The 16,937-nt window shown below is 63.3% G+C and overlaps 1 protein-coding gene across 1 annotated transcript; it reads right to left on the bottom strand.

The window, feature by feature from the left end:
* Positions 1-1,211: 1,211 nt before the first annotated feature.
* On the bottom strand, positions 1,212-12,262 carry RGS19 (regulator of G protein signaling 19). The gene is made up of 6 exons (XM_088528038.1): positions 12,246-12,262; positions 4,397-4,539; positions 4,164-4,300; positions 3,386-3,460; positions 2,901-3,135; positions 1,212-1,450 (listed from the first exon to the last, which is right to left on the bottom strand). The coding sequence occupies exons 3-6, from the start codon at positions 4,262-4,264 to the stop codon at positions 1,262-1,264; spliced, it is 600 nt and encodes a 199-aa protein (XP_088384164.1). The 5' UTR covers positions 4,265-4,300; positions 4,397-4,539; positions 12,246-12,262; the 3' UTR covers positions 1,212-1,261.
* Between the last annotated feature and the right edge of the window lie 4,675 nt (positions 12,263-16,937).

The following is a 16,937-nucleotide window of genomic DNA, read 5'->3' as shown; positions in this document are numbered from 1 at the left end:
TGTGTCCTCGGCCATCAGGGCTAGCACGGCCGTTCGCATCCCTCCTAAAATACAGGGAAGCGGCTTCTTGGCTGCTTTAACGTCTGCTTGAAACCCGGAATCGCTGCCCTGGGTTTTCAGCAGCTTTTCCAAGCGGGACGTGGGCTGCTCTCCCCAGCAGCTGTGGCAGCGGGACCGGCCTGCGTCTTGGTAACAACCAAGTAATAAAAATTCCAGCATTCCTGGAGAAATGAACTATCTCTGGTCTCTCTCAAAAAATACATTTCTTTGAGTTGTATTTCCAGCTTGGCAAGCGAAACTAAGTTTACTGACATGAACGCCCATGCCATCACACCACTAGGAAGGAAGGAAGGAAACAAAAAAACCCAAATGAGGAGGAGAATGTGTTTAAAAAAATCTTCAGTAAAAAGTACCAGTGCTCCTTCTCTTCCCCCCGCCGACTTCTCTTCCCTCTTCCCTCCTGCTTTGAGGAAAAAAGGCAGGAAAGGGAAAAGGGGTGACGGGGATGACACCCCGGGCTGGTTTGGGTCGAGCAACCGGCCACTAAACAGTCCCACCGGCTGTACCAGAACCCCGGGACACCCCGTATCTTCCCTGGGACCTTCCCAGGCCGTGTGGAGCCCGGCTGGGATGCGGCTCCGTGCCGAGCTCTTCCAGAGGGAAGTGACGGGCAGGAGGGGGCTGTCGCTTTGGGCATCCCAGCTCCCTGGGAGCTCCTGCCAGAGGGAGCAATGACCACGGGGTGGGATTTTCCCCCCAGCTCCTGTTTTTTTCCCCCATTCCAGGTTGCTGGTGTGGGGCAGATGGCCAGGGGTATCCAGGGGGATGCAGCCCTGACCCGGTCCTGCTTCCCGAGCCCGCGTGGCAAACAGACGGAGCGGCGGAAACCTGACGAGCTTTTATATGTACACGGACGCCTGTGACCCCCCGCCCATCCGTAAAAGCCAACAAAAAAAAGCAATTAAAATAAAAAGTTAAAAAAAATCAAAACAACAACAGTCAACCCCCTGCCCCAACCTCTGCCAGCCCCGACCTCCCCAAATGGGTCCCCACACGGAGACTCGCTGCAGCAGAGGGGACAAAGTGACCCACTGGAGGGGATGGCGGGTGACCCCCCGTGCGTCCCCCGCTGTCCCAGACTGTCCCCCTGGCTGGACCCGGCACCTTCAGCGGCGCGGGGGGCCGGCGCTGCCGAGCGGCCCCGAGCCCGGCGCGAGGACAGTTCCCAGGTAAAAAGCTAAAAAGGGGGACGTGGCGGGGCCTAGGACTCGGAGGAGGAGCGCGAGGCGCCCTGCAGCAGCGCCTTGTAGATGGCCGAGTTGAGGAAGCGGGGGTACGAGTCCCTGTGCATGAGCGTGTAGATCTGCAGCTGCGCGTCGTCGAACGTGTGCGAGGACGGCTCCTGCATCTTGCGGTTGATGACCTCCCGCACGCGCGAGTCCAGGCTCACCTGGCGCCAGAGAGAAGCGCCCGTGAGCCGCGACGGTGCCCGGAGCGCGGGGATGGGGCGGGAGTGGGTGCTGCGCGGGGGGCGCGTGGGGATGCGCCCGCCTTGGGGTGCTCCCAGCCTGGGATGTGCCTGCTTTGGGGTGCTCCCATCCTTGGGATGCTCCCACCCTGGAATGTGCCTGCTTTGGGATGCTCCCATCCTGGGATGTGCCTGCCTTGGGGTGCTCCCAGCCTGGGATGTGCCTGCTTTTGGATGCGCCCACCCTGGGATGTGCCTGCTTTGGGGTGCTCCCATCTTTGGGATGTTCCCACCCTGGGATGTGCCTGCCTTGGGGTGCTCCCAGCCTGGGATGTGCCTGCTTTTGGATGTGCCCACCCTGGGATGTCCCCTGCCCCGACGCCCGGCGCTGTGACCCAAACGCGTCCCCGGTTTTCCTACATTTTCCTGCTTTTAGATGTGCCCACCCTGGGATGTGCCTGCTTTGAGGTGCTCTCGTGCTTGGGATGTGCCCGCCTTGGGGTGCTCCCAGCCTGGGATGTGCCTGCTTTTAGATGCACCCAACCTTGGGATGTGCCTGCTTTGGGGTGCTCCCATCCTTGGGATGTGCCTGCTTTTGGATGCTCCCACCCTGGGATGCGCCTTGGGGTGCTCCCAGCTTTGGGATGTGCCTGCTTTGGGGTGCTCCCATCTTGGAATGCTCCCACCCTGGGGTGCACCCGCCCTGCGGAGCTCCTATCGGGTGCTCTCATCTTGGGATGCTCTCCTCCTTAGGGTGCTCCTATCCTAGGGATGTGCCTGCTTTGGGATGCTCCCATCTTGGAATGCTCTCATCCTGGGATTCTCCTATCAGGGGTGCTCTCATCTTGGGATGCTCCCCTCCTTGGGATGCTCCACTCCCAGGGTGCTCCCATCCTAGGGATGTTCGTATCCTGAAGTGCTCCCACCTTGGGATGTTCCTATCCTGGGGTGCTCCCATCTTGGAATGCTCCCACCATTGGGATGCTCCCCTCCTGCGCTGCTCCCATCCTACTGATATTCCCATCCCTGGGTACTTGGGATGCTCCCATCCGTGGGTGATTTCCATCCGTTGGTGTTCCCCTCCGCGGATGCTCCCACCTCAGGATACTCTCCCCCTTGGGATACTCCCACCCTGAGGTGCTCCCATCCTAGGGATATTCCCATCCCGAGGTGCTTAGGACGCTCCCATCCTTGGGATGTTTCCATCTGTGGCTGTGCCCATCCATGGGATGTTTCCACCTTGGTATACTCTCCTCCTTGGGATGCTCCCACCCTGAGGTGCTCCCATCCTAGGGATATTCCCATCCCCAGGTGCTTAGGGCACTCCCATCCTTAGGATGTTTCCATTTGTGGGTGCTCCCATCCGTGGGATGCTCCCACCTCGGGATAGTCTCCTTGGGATGCTCCCACCCTGCGGTGCTCCCGGCCCTACCTCTTTGGGCGACAGGATGGAGATGTAGTCCTCGTAGATGGTGCGGGCCTTCTCGTCGATGCTGTGCTTGTTGCACTCGCCCTTGAGCTCCTCGCAGGCCAGCCAGAAGAGCATGTTCTCCTCGCTGTACTCAGTCCGCAAGAACTCCCGGAAGACGTTGCGACCCGCCGGGCTCTTCATCAGCTTGTCGAAGGACTGTGCCCAGCCCCGCACCTCCTCGGCCGTGGGCCTGGCGCTGCGGGCGCCGGGGACAGCGTCAGCGCGGTGCAAACCGAGCGGGAATTATCCGGGGTAATTAACAGGGTGTCCTGCTCTGTTTTGCAGCCTCCTCGAGCGTCCCGGCGCTGCAGGGTGCTCTGCTGCGCCGCGCAACGGGAGGCGGCGCCGCGCCGGGGCTGCTGCGCTGCTCCGTGTCCCGTCCTGCCGCCTCCTTCGTGCCGCCACCCCCCGGCACGAGCTCCCGGTGTCCCTTCCCCTGCACTCACCAGGCTTCACAGTTTGGGATGGGCTCCAGTTTGGTCTCCCGGGACGCCCTCCACGCTCGCTCCCGGTCCTCGTTCCTAACGGGCACACGGAGAGGTAGTAACGGGCGCTGGGGTGTCCCCTGCCCCGACGCCCGGCGCTGTGACCCAAACGCGTCCCTGGTTTTCCTACATTTTCCTGCATTTGGGCAATTGCAACGGCCCCGGCTCGGCGTGGGAGCAGCCGGCAGAGGTCAGTGCGGCTCAGCTCCGGCTGCTCGCTCATTCCCACCTTCCCGCTGCCCTTTCCCAGGGGAAACCCACCCCACGTTATCCCACTGCTGCCGCCACCCAGTTTGGGCCATGGCAGCCCCCATGGGCCACCCGCAGCCCTGAAAGGGCTGCGGGTGGCCCATGGGGGCTGCCATGGCCTGTGACACCCCCCCAGTCTGTGCAAGAGGAAAGTGGCCCCCATCCAACTTCCCCCGGGCGCCGGCGCTCCGGACCCGGCAGCAACCGCAGCGTTTCCTGCTTGCGCCACGGCCCCGCGTGGGCCTGGCAAGGGAAACGCTGCCCCGGCGCTGCAGGGGGGACCTCCACGTCCCCTCAATGTCCCCCGGCCCTTGCAGGGACAGCGGGGAGGGAAACGCAGCTCCGTGTGGGCGCCGCAGCCGTCCCCGCAGGCTCCCCGTGCACGAGCAAGGACTTGCAGCCGTGCAAACGGGGGGCTCGCTGCAGCAGGATTGCAAGGGAGATACCCCAAAACATCATCCCGGCGGCGGGCACGGGCTGCGGGCCGTACCATGAGCAGCTGCAGCAGCAGCACCAGCAGAAGCAGCAGGCGTTGGGGCGGTGGTTGCTGGCGGGTTGCACCGTTGTCGGAGAAGTCTCATGCCGGGACATCGGAAGGGGTGTCGCTGCGGACGCGGCTCCTGCGGACTGCGGGAGGGCACGGGTGACGTGGGGCGCCACGGTCGCATGCCGGTGTCCCCCGCCCTGTCCCTGTTGTCCCCGTGCCCGCGCGGCCCCGCTCACCTGCGTCGCAGCCTCATGCACGGCGGGCGCGGGCGGCTGGCGCTGGTGGGTCCCGTCCGCGGCACTCGGCTCCCGCCGGCCTCGGGGGCGGCCGTGTCCCGGCGGTGCCCGGGCTAGTGTCCCTGCAGCCGCCTGCGCGCAGCCTGTGAGCAGGAGAGCGCGGCCGCGTCAGCCCGGGGGCACCGAGCCACGCGGAGCATCCCGACACAGACACGGAGATGCGCGGAGCATCCCGGCCACGGAGCCACGCAGAGCATCCCGGCCGTGGAGCCACATGGAACATCCCCACCACGGAGCCGTGCGGAGCATCCTGACACAGACACGGAGCCGCACGGAGCATCCTGGCCGTGGAGCCACATGGAACAGCCCCACCGCGGAGCATCCCAGCCGTGGAGCCGCACGGAGCGTCCCGACCCAGACACGGAGCTGCGCAGAGCATCCCAGCCACGGAGCCGCCTGGAGGATCCCGACTCAGACGCAGAGCCGTGCAGAGCGTCCCAACAGAGATGCGGAGCCGTGCGGAGCGTCCCGGCCGCGGAGCCACATGGAACATCCCCACCGCGGAGCCGTGTGGATCAACCCCACCGTAGAGCCGCATGGAGCATCCCGACCCAGACATGGCGCCATGCGGAGCATCCCGGCTGTGGAGCCATGCGGCGCGTCCCGACCCAGACACGGAGCCGCACGGAGCATCCCAGTCACGGAGCCACATGGAACATCCCGGCTGGGGAGTTGCGTGGATCATCCCAGCCGGGGAGCTGCGTGGAGCATCCTGACCCGGCCACGGAACTGCACGGAGTATCCGAGCCTGGCCATGGAGCTGCACGGAGCATCCCAACCCAGGTGCAGAACTGTGCGGTGCATTCCAACCAGGCTGCGGAGCTACATGGAGCATCCCGACCTGGCCATGGAGCCACGTGGAGCATCCCGGCCTGGCCACAAAGCTGTGCGGAGTATCCCAACCCAGCCATGGAGCCGCATGGCTCATCCCAATGGGAACAGCCTCTCGCCACTGCTGTGCAGCCGGAGGGGAAACAGTGCAAGGTGACAGGGAAAGGAGAGGGATTGGGATGCCACATGCTCTGGTGGCCCCGCACTATGCTCCGGGAGCAGCAAGGCCTGCAATGGGATGCACTGCATGATCCCGACGGCTACGTGGAAGGAAAAGCTGCTCCGTTAAGGAAAGCTGCCCCAAAACTGCCGGAGCACCCAGGACACCCGAGCCCTGGGCCCTGCGTGGGTCCCTGCGCGATGGGGAACCAGGGGCTGAGTCACCCCGCGCTGTTTATAGGCCGGGGATGGGGAAGTCGGAGCCGCTCCGCGGTGTCATATGAGTGGAAGGAAGCCCGGGAGGGAAGCGAGCGGCGCTGGGAGCCCAGGGCGGCCGCTGCCAACCCCGGTAGGACAGGCCTGGGGTGCCCGGGATGGCGGCTGCTCCGTCCTCCCACAACCCGGCGGCGGCCCCTGCCCCACGCGGCCTCGACGCCACCGCCCCAGCACCCGTGTCCCGAAGTGCCCGGGGTCTCAGCTCTCCCGGCTGCTCCGCCAGCCTCCCCGTGCTGCAGCATCCTGCATCCCGCAGCCGACGCATCCCGAACATCCCGCACCCCACGGCCTGAGTATCCTGAGCATCCTGCATCCCACGGCCTGAGCGTCCTGCATCCCAAGCACCCTGCATCCCGCACCCGAGCATTCTGCATCCCGAGCATCCTGCAGCCCACAGCCTAAGCATCCCGCATCCTGAGCATCCTGCATCCCAAGCATCCCATGGCCTGAGCATCCTGTATCCAGCAGCCCCCGCACCTGGCCCTGTGCCGGCGGTGCCGCCGCTGCCGCGGGCCGGGAGCCCGGCAGGGCTGCCGGGAGGCCGTGCCGCCGGCACCGGATCAGGAAGCTGCCGCGGAGCGGTGAGGGGGAAGGCGCGGGCGGCTGCAAAAGAGGAAGGCGGCCAAAAAGGGGACGTTTCCCAAGCGGGGAGAAGGGACCCCCAGCAATTCCCAGGAGGGGCAGCCGTGGGACGTGGCGCTTCCATGGGAACAAGACCCGTGTGCAGGGAGAAAACACCCAGGAGCGGCCTTCGCAGGCAGCCTCCTCTTCCTCACGGGTCCGCAGAGCCGCCGTGGGGCAAAGCAGCAGCCCCAGGCGCCCTGTGCGGAGCTGCAGGAGGCACCCGGCAAAGCCCCGGCACCGCCGGCTGCCTCCGCACCGGCACCCGCATCCGCGTGCCCAGGGCGGCCGTACCTGCTCACTGGGGGCGGCCATGGCCCGGGACGGCCTCGGGCAGCACTACGGAGCCAGGAAAAAAAAAAAAAAAAACAGAAGAAAACCCCCAAAAAGCCAAGCGAGTGAACACATCCTCTCACAGGAAAGGGAGTGGTAAGGGAAGTGGCAGAGGCAACCGAAGAGTTCAGGCCTTTTTTGGGAAAGCCCCGCCAGGGCCGGGCGCCGCGGGCATCGCTCTCCCGCGCCGCCGCCGCACACCACGCCGGGCCCCTCGGAGCCTCCTCGGGAAGGAAAGCGGGAAAAACGGAAAGGAAGCGGAGCCGCGTTCTGCCCCCGCGCGTGCCGCTTGCCTGCGCTGCGCGGGCGCCGAGCGGATCCCTCTTTGCTCCCCAAACTCCGGCGGTGCCGGCGCCGCCGGCCGGGGCTCCCCCGGGCTCCTGACTGCAACGCGGCCCCTCGGCGCTGCCAAGTCACCCTCCGCCCCGGGCCAGCGGCTTCCTCTTTTTGCAGCGCTGCCGGGGCAGCGGGGAGCGCGCGCCGAGCTCGCCCGGCATCGCGCCGCTCGCTCCTGCATCCCGCTTGTTTTCCAGCAGGGTTTTCCGGGATTCCCTTCTGCACGGCGCAGCTCGGAGACCTCCTTCCCTGGGAAGGTTGGGGATGCAGCCGCCTGGCTGTGATCCGCCCTGCAGCCGCGTGGATGGAGCTGGCGCTGGATGCAGCTGCCCCATCGCGGGAAGCTCCGAGCATCCCTGCCCTGAGGCTGGTTTCTGCCCTACGTCCCCAAGCGCAGACCCCCATGAGGGGATATCCCAAAAATCCTTCCCCATCTCGGCTGAGGTCCCACAGCAACGGCGCAGGGATGCGCCGGGGGCTGGGAGCAGCTCCAAGTACATTCTCATCCCAGGCCTATGTGGAGCCATCAGCAATCCATGACTGCCTGGCTGCCTTGGGAGAGGCACCGTTTCCCACTGCCTGCCTGGAACCAGGATCCGGAGCCAGGCCGGGATCAGGAGAGCAAGCGCGCTGCTCCTGGATCCCCAGCGGCTAATAACGCCCAGCGCCTCCGGCAGCTTTTCCTCAAGGAGCCGCCGCGCTCTCCTCCTTCCCGGACCTCATAAGGACTCGGTCTCCCGCATCCCTGTGGGACAGGGCAGCTCCCGGGCCAGGAGCGCTCCTGGGAACGCGGCGGCGCCGGCGTGTGCGGCCACCCCGGCCACCTGGCAGCGGCACAGGAAGTTTTCGGAGCTATTTTTAGCCCTCCTTTTTTCCCCTTTAGCTCTGAGTAAAGCACTCACAAGGCGGCGCATCCCCCATAGGGGCTGGCACCGCGCGGGCGCTGGGGACACCGCTGTCCCCTTGTCCCCGCAGGGCGAGGGAGGCCCCGGGCGCCCTGCGGAGCGCACGGCTGCCGGTGCCGCCCGCACGTGGTGCCGTGAGCGGATGCCCCCGAGGAGCTTTCCCGCCCGGCGCTGATTCTGCTGCCCACGACGCAGCCGCTGGCGACAGGGAACAGGGGCCTGTCCTGGCTGCGCGAGGGGCTAGAGCAAACAGAGGGATAACCCGGCACCGCGGCGGGTGCCAGCACGGGGCAGCTCCCTGCGGGATGTTGCTCCACGTGGGATGCTCCAATGTGGGGATGCACACCTGGAAAGGCGGCAGGGCTGGCTGGTCGGCTCCAGCGGGAAAGGCCGGTGCCTCTGACTGGGGCGGGCAGCAGCACATCTGCGGGCAGCGGGGTCATTAATGGCAATTTTGGGTAACATCTTAAGAGGCTTGAGGGTAACGAGCCGGGGAATTGCCCCGTGCAGGGGAACGAGCTCCCGGCGGGATATTTAGCTCCTTGCAGAGGGGAAAAGGTGGCGAATTGCGGGTGGCTGCACCAGCACAGGGCTCAGCAATGGGAGCAGGACGGATCCGTCCCGTTCCCGCGCCGCGCGCCCATCCTGGCACGGCGCAGGAACCCTCCGGACAAGGCGGTTCTGCAGCACCAAACCCCTCCGCGAGCCCTCGCCTCGCTCCGAGAACCGCGGCCAACTTGCCAACACTTGTGTTCTTGCTCTTTCTTTCCTCCGTCTTGTTTTGCAGCGCTTGCATGAAACCTTCCCCGTCCTTTCTGGGGTTCCTGCCCACTAATGCCAGCAGGTACCTGTTTGCTCTTCACCCACACTGAAATCCTGCTTGGGCATTTGCCTTCTCTTGGAGGAAACTGCTTAAGCTCCAGCCAGGTTCCTGTTTGGGAAAGACGGCAAAGGAAACCCCAAACCTGGAGCTCCTGAGCCCTTTTGCGGCTCTCTGACATCCCCCCTGTATCCGTATCCCGAGCCCCATGGAGCGGCTGCCGACACATCCGCTCACGCACCCGGACCCCGTCCGCCTGTCCTGCGATCCGGGGTCTCCTCCATCCCGGGCTGCTCCCTCCCTCGCGCTGTTCCGCACCGGAGCCCTTGGGTGCTCTTGGCTCTCCGGAGTGAGCAAGTCTGCACGGTGCTGAAACGAGTGATGTGGGAGCAAGGAGCCCTCAGAAGGTCAAACGGGGGCAACCGAGGCCACTTCCAAGACTGGTTGGAGAACTGGAAGGGCAGCTTGCTGGAAAGCTCCTTCCTCCGCCAGGAAACCCCCTTTTTTCCATTTCTAAGCCGAGCATGAAAGCTGAACCCCAAAGGGCGCTGCTGATGTTTTCGCTGCTGCGGCTGCTCCACCCTCTCCCGGTCACATCTCTGCTTCCACTAACCAGCCCAAGGAGAAGGTTTTGCAGGATTTGCAAAGCTGGGATGCTGGGAGCCCATCGCCCCAGCTGCTCCAAGGTGGCCGTCCCGCTGGAGGCGGATGGGCCACACAAGCCCTGGATCCGGGGTTTCTCCTGCAGCGCGGCGCAGGATGCAGCTTGGGCTCAGCAAGGGCCCTGGTCCAAGGTGCCAGTGCTGCGTTGTCCCCTGGGCACAGCGTCACCGCAGCTGATGTGTCCTGAGCTCAGGAAACCTCCCCTGACCCTGTCGGGCTGGGAGGAAGAAGCTGCGGGGGGAAGAAAAGTGTTTCCCTCTTCCAGGAAAGAGGAGGAAGGAGAAACTCATGGTTTCAAGCCAAAAACAACTGGTGTGGGGAACGAAACCCTCTGTGCTTCCGGTGGCAGCTTTCCCAGGAGGATGGGGGTCCATCAAGACCCAGGGGTCTTGGATCAAGGCTTCGGATGCTGTAAGCACCAGGCTCTCACCTTCCCAATTGCTGCATCCCAAATCCAGGGATCCCCACGTCCCCCGGCCTGGCATGGCCACATCTGCTCTCAGATCCGCAGCAATCTCAGTGCAAGCACAGCTGGATTTAAGGAATCCGCTTGCCGCAAAAAGCCAGGGTTGTCCTGACATCCGTGGGACCGCGGGACAAGCTGGGAGCTATTGGCCACGAGCAACGCGGTGGCTCCGGGCGGCTTGCGGGGACACTTCGCCTGGGCCAAATCCATGTGGCAACAGCCTGCAAGGTGCTATGAACTTGGGATACTGAGATAACAGGCAGGAACATCCAACTATCCTCTCTTCTCCCACATTAAAGGGTAGCTGTAGAATAAAGTGCACAAAACCGCCGCCATCGGATCAGCTCTCAACACAACTCTTGGAATTGAAACACACGCAGAGATACACAGGGCTGAAAAAGGAACTGAGTAATAGGAAGTGTCGCGAGTGCCACGGCTCGGGGTAATCCGGAAGCCTCCGCGGACGAGATCCTCCGCGGCCCCTGCCTGGGATGGGGGCCTGGGACAAGGAGCTGCCCCAGGTGCAAAGGGAGCCGCCAGGGAGGGAGAGGCCCCTCGCGAGCCCCGAAGCCGAGTGCGGTTGAGGCTTGACCTCCTCCAGAGCCAATTCCCCCCAGACCACTCATCCGGAGGATGGAAGCTTGGGAAAACAGAGCAAACGCGCCGGCAGTTTGAGCCTGTTCTCTGTGGACACAGACAGGGCAAGAGCGGGACGGGGAGGTGACAACACGTGAGGTGCCCAGTGATGCTCTGGCTCCCAAGGGTCTCTCGCCGCTTTGTACCCGTTCAGCGCTGGGTTTCGAGGCCCGCGGGGACGGGCAGCGAGCTCAGAGCCTCTGCATTAGCCCTATTGAACCCTATTGAACCAAGTCCGGGCTAAATGTGGTACCGTAACGGAAGCGAGCGGCGGATGCGCCTGGAAAGCGCAGGCGGGATGGGGATGCACGGCGCCCGCACCTAGGACAGACGCAGCACTAATTACTCCAACGAGGCATTTTTCTCTCTTACCCGCTCCGTGTTCGAGCAGCATTATCCGATTATCCGCCTTCGGTTCCCATTCTTTTTCCTTAAATAACAATATCGAAATGGACACGTGGACCCTGGCTGAAACACATCCAAGTCACTAACCCCCTGCCTATAACCGCGAGGTGCAGTTGGCTTCGTCGCCGGAGAGCACGACCGTGTTTTGATCGGCGTGCGCCTTGAGTCATTTGTGGGGAAGGGCTGACGTGGAGGAGCTAAAATCCTTGTAGGGAAATGGGATGCGGAGCTCCCTGGGGAGGGAGGCTTGGGAAGACGTGCCCACGGGGGCATCCAGCAGGGCACTGAGGGCAGCGGGCTCCGCTCGGATGCCAGGGCCCGGCCTGCACGGCGGGGCCGTCGGAGTCGCATCCGGAGGGGAGCTAAGTCCCCTCGCAGCAGGGAAATCCCTCCCACTCACTTAACACTTTTTGTTTAGTTTCTTAGATCAGGCTGTGGATCGGTGCCAGGGCGGCGGGGAGAGGGAGCATCCCGGGGAGGTATCTCCGTCCCGCACGTGCGCGGCGGCTCCGGTGGCCGGTGCCTGGTCCGCCTGGTCCTCTCGGGTCCCAGCGGCCGCGGCACCCCGGGGTGCTGCCCCCATCATGGGCTCGTGTCGGGGGACGGGGCACGGGCTCATGTCGGGGGACGGGAGCCATCGCGGGGAGGGGAACCGCGGCTGGGACACGTGGGACCCTGAGCGCTCCCGCCCAGCCCTGTGTTGCTGGAGGCCGGGAGACCTGCTGAGCATCCCGCAGCGAGGATCCCGGTCCCCATTGCCACCAGCTCCGGCCGCCTCCCCCCGGATCCGGCTCTGCCGAGGGTGACACCCCGCACGTCTGAAGCCGCGTGGGGACCCGGGCGTCCGGCCGGACCAGGCCGAACCTGAGCGGGGACGGATGCTCCGGAGCCGCCCTCGCAGCCACCTGTGGCAGCGGGAGGACGAGGCGGCCGGGGCCGCGAAGGCCTCGGCGGGGCCCCGCTCCGCGCAACCCCCGCGCCCTTCCCCGGGCCGCGCGAGCCCCGGAGCCGCCGGCGCTGCGGCCGCGGCTGCCCCCCGCCCTCTCCTCCTTCCTCCTCCTCCTTCCTCCTCCTCCTCCTCCTCTTCGCAGGGCCCTCCCTCCCGCCGGGCTGATGCAGCGCGTAGCGGGGGGGTCCCCTCGCCCTGCGCCCCGCGGAGCAGCGCGGAGCCCCCTCCCGACGGCCAGACAGACCCAGACAGACACGCACCGAGCCCGCGCACGCCGCGCGGGGCTGCGCGGGGAGCACGCGGGGGAGGGGGGGTCTGCGGCGCGATGGGGGCCCGGCCCCGCTCGCGACATCCCGCGGGCAGCGGCGCCCGGTGCTCGCGGTACTCACGGGCCGGGCATCCGCGCCGCCGCTTCGGCCGCCGCCTCCGCCGCTCCCCGCGGCCGCCGCCGCCGCCTCCGCGCTCCGCAGCGCAGGGAGAGGCAGCGGGCGCGGAGCGGCGCGGAGCGGCGCGGCAGCCACTGCGCACGCGTCCCGCGGCCGCGGCGATTGACTTCCTAAAGCGCCTGCAGCCCCGGCGCTTCCTCACGTCAAAACACACGCGCACACGCGCACACACGGCCGGCACCGGCACCCAGTGCATGCACCCGGCAGCCGGTACCAGCACCCGGTACCAACAACCCACGCCGATATCCAGTACCAGCACCAGCACCCTCGTGCTGGCACCCAGTGCATGCACCCGGCAGCCGGTACCAGCACCCGGTACCAGCAACCCACGCCGATATCCAGTACCAGCACCAGCACCCTCGTGCTGGCACCCAGTGCATGCACCCGGCAGCCAGCACCAGCACCCGGAACCAGCAACCCAGGCCGATATCCAGTACCAGCACCAGCACCCTCGTGCTGGCACCCAGAGCATTCACCCGGCAGCCGGTACCAGCACCAGCTCCCTGCAACAGCACCCAGTACCAGCACTCTACACCGATATCCAGTACCAGCACCCAGTGGTGGGTGTGCCGGCACCCAGTGCATGCACCCGGTACCAGCACCAGCACCCTTGGACCAGCACCCAGTGAATGCACCCAGCAGCTGAAACCTATGCTGACACCCGGTACCAGCACGCAGTGCGTGCACATAGCACTGGCAACCCATGCCCACACCTGGTACTGGCACTCTGGCACTGGCACCCTTGCACGGGCACCCAGTGTGTTCACCCAGCACCTTGTACCCACACCAAGCACCCAGTAGTGGCATCAGGAGCAGCACCCTGCACTGGCACCACGGACCAGCACCCAGGACCTGCACGCAGCACTTTGCACCCAGCATCTGTCCCATCATCCCAGCCCAGCACCCAGCCTGCTCCGGACTTGGAGCTTCCTGCCGACACCGGGCGGGAAGCATTTCACCCCCCTCTGCACATAATCCCGCAGGACAGGGGACATCAGTGTCCCCCACGTGCAGACACGGTGAAAAGACTTGGCCAAGAGAAGGGGCTGGAGGGTCTCCGCTCCTCTACCTGGCCTGTCTCCAGCGCATGGGCATGGAAGGGCTGGGAGAGGAGCTGCCCTAGGGATGTTTTCCCTGGATCACGAGGCCCTGCTGAGTGGCTTTCCCTAAATCAGTGATTTCTCTGCCTTTATTTTTTCTTTTAAAAGAGGAAGATTATGTGTCACTAAAAATAAAGTGTGATAAAACTTTGAGAGAGAAAGGAGGCATAAAAATTTCATGATCTTGCCAGGGAGGGAAATTATCCCACTTTATTATCTAAAACCTCATTAAAACCCATTTCCCTGGGAGAGACGATGAGCGTGGCACCCTCCGCCCCATCCCTGGAACACGCACTCAGGACGTGGGCAAAGCAGTTAAAACGCAGCTTTACATGAGACTGCTCATCAAAATCCCCAATCAGCTCCAGCCTGGAGGATGCTCCAGCCTCTGCACCCCCCGGAATTCCAACCTACTGATTCCAATAGTCTGGATTTCCCTGTTTCTTTTTTTTCACCCATTCAGCTCATTCCAGCAGGAGCTGGAAAACAGTTCCAGTGCCAATACCAGGTTTTGTAGGACCTGGTTCTGTGCCAAGGACCTCGGTGGAGGCCGTGGGGCCTCCCTTGGGTCCCCCCTTGCTTGTGGCTTTCCCAAATCTCCGGAGGGGACGTTAGGGGCCCTGGGGATGCCACCCTCACCTGTGCTGTGGCCTGCAGTTCAGATGGGAGCTCAGGGACCTCTGCAAAGGCTCCTGTGTCCTTGGGCCCTGTTTTGTGTTGTGTGTTAGGGCGTTTTATAAATCACCATGAATGCTGGATTTGTGATGATAAAGAAAGAAAAGCCTTCAGATAGTAAAAAGATAATGAATGGTTCTTTTTTTTCTGTCTTGTTTTTAAGTCACCTAAAAAAAGAAAAAAAGGGAAAAAAAGGGTGAAAAACAAAGAAAATAGAAAAGAAAAAGAAAGAAAGGAAATGTGGGTAGGGGAAAAGGCTCTCACAAATCACCTGCAAAGTAGCGTTATCAGCAGGCACCCAAAGGAGGCTGCGATCTGCCGCTCACAGAGTCCCAGCTTGTCCCTACTCTTCCCTTTACAAACACACACAAGAATATATAATAGAAGAATACGCATACGTATACATATGTATATATGCATATAGAAGAATATGCGTCGTTCCTAGAAATCGCAGTGCTCCGTTGGAGGGAAGGCAGATCCGCCGGAGCCCGGGTTGCTGCTCCCCTCCCGTTCCCATCCCTCGGGAAGGGCTGGAAAAGCCCCCCCGGGGCGGGGGGGGGGTTGGAAATGCGCTGCCCCCCGCTAAGGGCTGCTGTAATTTCTGGGAAAAGCCGCCCCCACCGCCGGCCCCTGGAAAGGGCCCGCGGGAGGGAAGCGGCACCTCGTCGGGCTCCTTCTGCCATCAGCGGCCGTCGCTCGTGGAGGGGGTCGCGGTGTTCCGTGACTCGCGTGGCGCCGCAGCCGCCGCTCCGGCTGCCGCTTATGGCCGATTTTGCACCAAGTGCCCTCCCCTCCCCAGCCCTTTCCCCCCGACCCTTTCCCAGCTCCCCAGCCCCTTTCCCGTGAGCTCCGCCACCTCCGGGGAGCGGGTCCCAACCCCCGACGGGGCGCGCGAGGCTCCCCGGGGGCAGCGGCTCCTCCGCGGGGCCGGCGGCGCCCGCGAGCGGCTCGGGCCACGGGTCGGGACGGCTCCCGCTTCCCGGCGCCGGTTCTCGGTACCGGTTCCCGGTTCCTGCTCCCGCTCCCGGTGCCGGTTCCCGGTGCAGTAGCGGGGCCAGCCCGCAGGTGCCGCCCGACTCCGCCGGGAGCGCGACGGGCCCCGCGGCCCGGCCCGGGCAGCGCCGCCGGCAGCAGCGCCCGATCCAGGTCCTGGCTCCGGTCCCGGTCCTGGCCCGGTCCCTGCCTCTTCTTTCTGGGAAAAGCCAGAAATCAGCCCCTCAAAACCCACTGCCCAGCAAGGATGGGGAAAAACGTCCAGACTCTCCAGGGAACGGGCGAGATGGACGTTTCGCTGCCTCTTGGAGAGCAGCTCCGGCATCTTCGCCCAGTGCTGGATCTGGGCAGCTGGGAATGTGCTCCTGATTGCTACTCCTGCATCCTTTTGGTGCTCTGCAGTCCTTTGGGAAGCAGGGGGGATGTGTGTGCCTGGACAGCAGTGTCTCCATGGGCTCCTCCTGCTCAGTGGTGCTGGTGGAGATTCCCCCAGGATAGTGGGGAGCGAGCAGAGGGGATCCCTGCTTGGGAAGGGTGGCCAGCGGGGTACATCTGGGCAAAGCGAGCACACTGTTTGCTGCAAAGCCTATTTCCTTTCTCAAGAAGGATCCCAATAGCTCCAGGCAGGATGCTTGGGAGCAGGAAGCATCTTTCAAGGAATATCTGAGAAGAGGCGGCCTGTGGTGGGTCTGAGTGGCTCCCTGTGGCTCCGCAAACCACCACCCGATAGGAAAATCCTATCAGCAGTTGCCCAATACCCATCCCCAAAGGCACTCTGAGATAGCAGCGGCTGAAGGGGCTGATCTCTGTCTGTGCTTCCAGCTTGGGCATTCCCCAAGACATTGGCAGGTAGTGAGGCAGGATACTGGGAATGCTTCAGAAAGGCCCGTTGTTCCCACCGGGTATGTGGGATGCTGGGACTTCTCCGGGAACAGAGGGAAGTGTGGCTGGAGCGACCGAAAAAGCAGATTTTGGCCTGGCTTAGCTATAAAACATGCTAAAAAACATACAGAACCCCACAGCTCCCTGTGATTGCTCACATGTGGCTGGAAAGAAGAATCACCCCGAGCAGGGTCAACATTTATTTTCACTCTGCAAGTTTCTCTCTGCTTTTTCTCCCCAATCACTTGAACCACACGTACACATCAGCTCCATGATCCTTCGGGCCACTTCAAAGCAGCTCTTATCTCTGCTTCCTACCTCCTTGCATTAGAGGTGCAGATGAAGGGATCTGAGCTGTCCCCCTCTATCCCGCAGGGGCGGAAATGAGCCGAGCCGAGGTGTAAAGATGGGCTCAGACTCAGGGATGAAGCAGGGTTCAGCACTCTGCGGCTCTCCACAGGTTGTAGAGCAAAGTTTAACACGGGCTTTTGCATCACCAGCAGCAATTGCGACCATAAATTCTACCACGTGTAGTGGAAAGAGGGTTCGTTATTTTGATTTCCTAATGTAACAGGGCTTGTGCAATCATGTCGTATCTCAGCGTGTTCATAATCTTCCAAATTCCACTCTCTAAAATAACTTTGTAACCCTTTGGCCAGTTTTAGTCAAAACTGACAGAGGGTTCCCTGGTGTAATTCAGTCCCTGCATTTGCAAACAGCTGGGCAGAGCAGCATGACCCTGCGAGGAGCTGCGCTGTGAGAGAGACTAACACAGCCTGTCGTACCCTATTAGACACCGGAGAATCTGCGTGGGTCTGACATTTGATTGATGCCCAAACTGTGGGAAAAAACCCCTTGAGTCAGCGTTTGTGTCCTCATGGGCACCCAGGTCTGTACCCAAGAGACCCGAGTCTGTAGGAAACGGGGCTGCACGAGCTCCGAAGTGCCCAGCGCTGCTTATCTGCCCGTCTGGGGCCAAGCTTGG

Source organism: Tinamus guttatus, unplaced genomic scaffold, assembly GCF_059628265.1.
Source record: "Tinamus guttatus ecotype Peru unplaced genomic scaffold, ASM5962826v1 Tinamus_guttatus_pri_ptg000027l, whole genome shotgun sequence".
NCBI classification, from domain to species: domain Eukaryota; kingdom Metazoa; phylum Chordata; class Aves; order Tinamiformes; family Tinamidae; genus Tinamus; species Tinamus guttatus.
Note: the sequence above shows the minus strand (reverse complement) of the source record. Positions and strands in the feature narration are given on the sequence as shown.

Coding starts and splice junctions, on each gene's coding strand:
- RGS19 (XM_088528038.1), bottom strand. CDS start 4,264: ATGTCCCGGCATGAGACTTCTCCGACAACGGTGCAACCCGCCAGCAAC. Junction 3,461..4,163: donor TGCTGCTGCAGCTGCTCATG/GTACGGCCCGCA, acceptor TGTGCCCGTTAG/GAACGAGGACCGGGAGCGAG. Junction 3,136..3,385: donor ATCCCAAACTGTGAAGCCTG/GTGAGTGCAGGG, acceptor CGGCGCCCGCAG/CGCCAGGCCCACGGCCGAGG.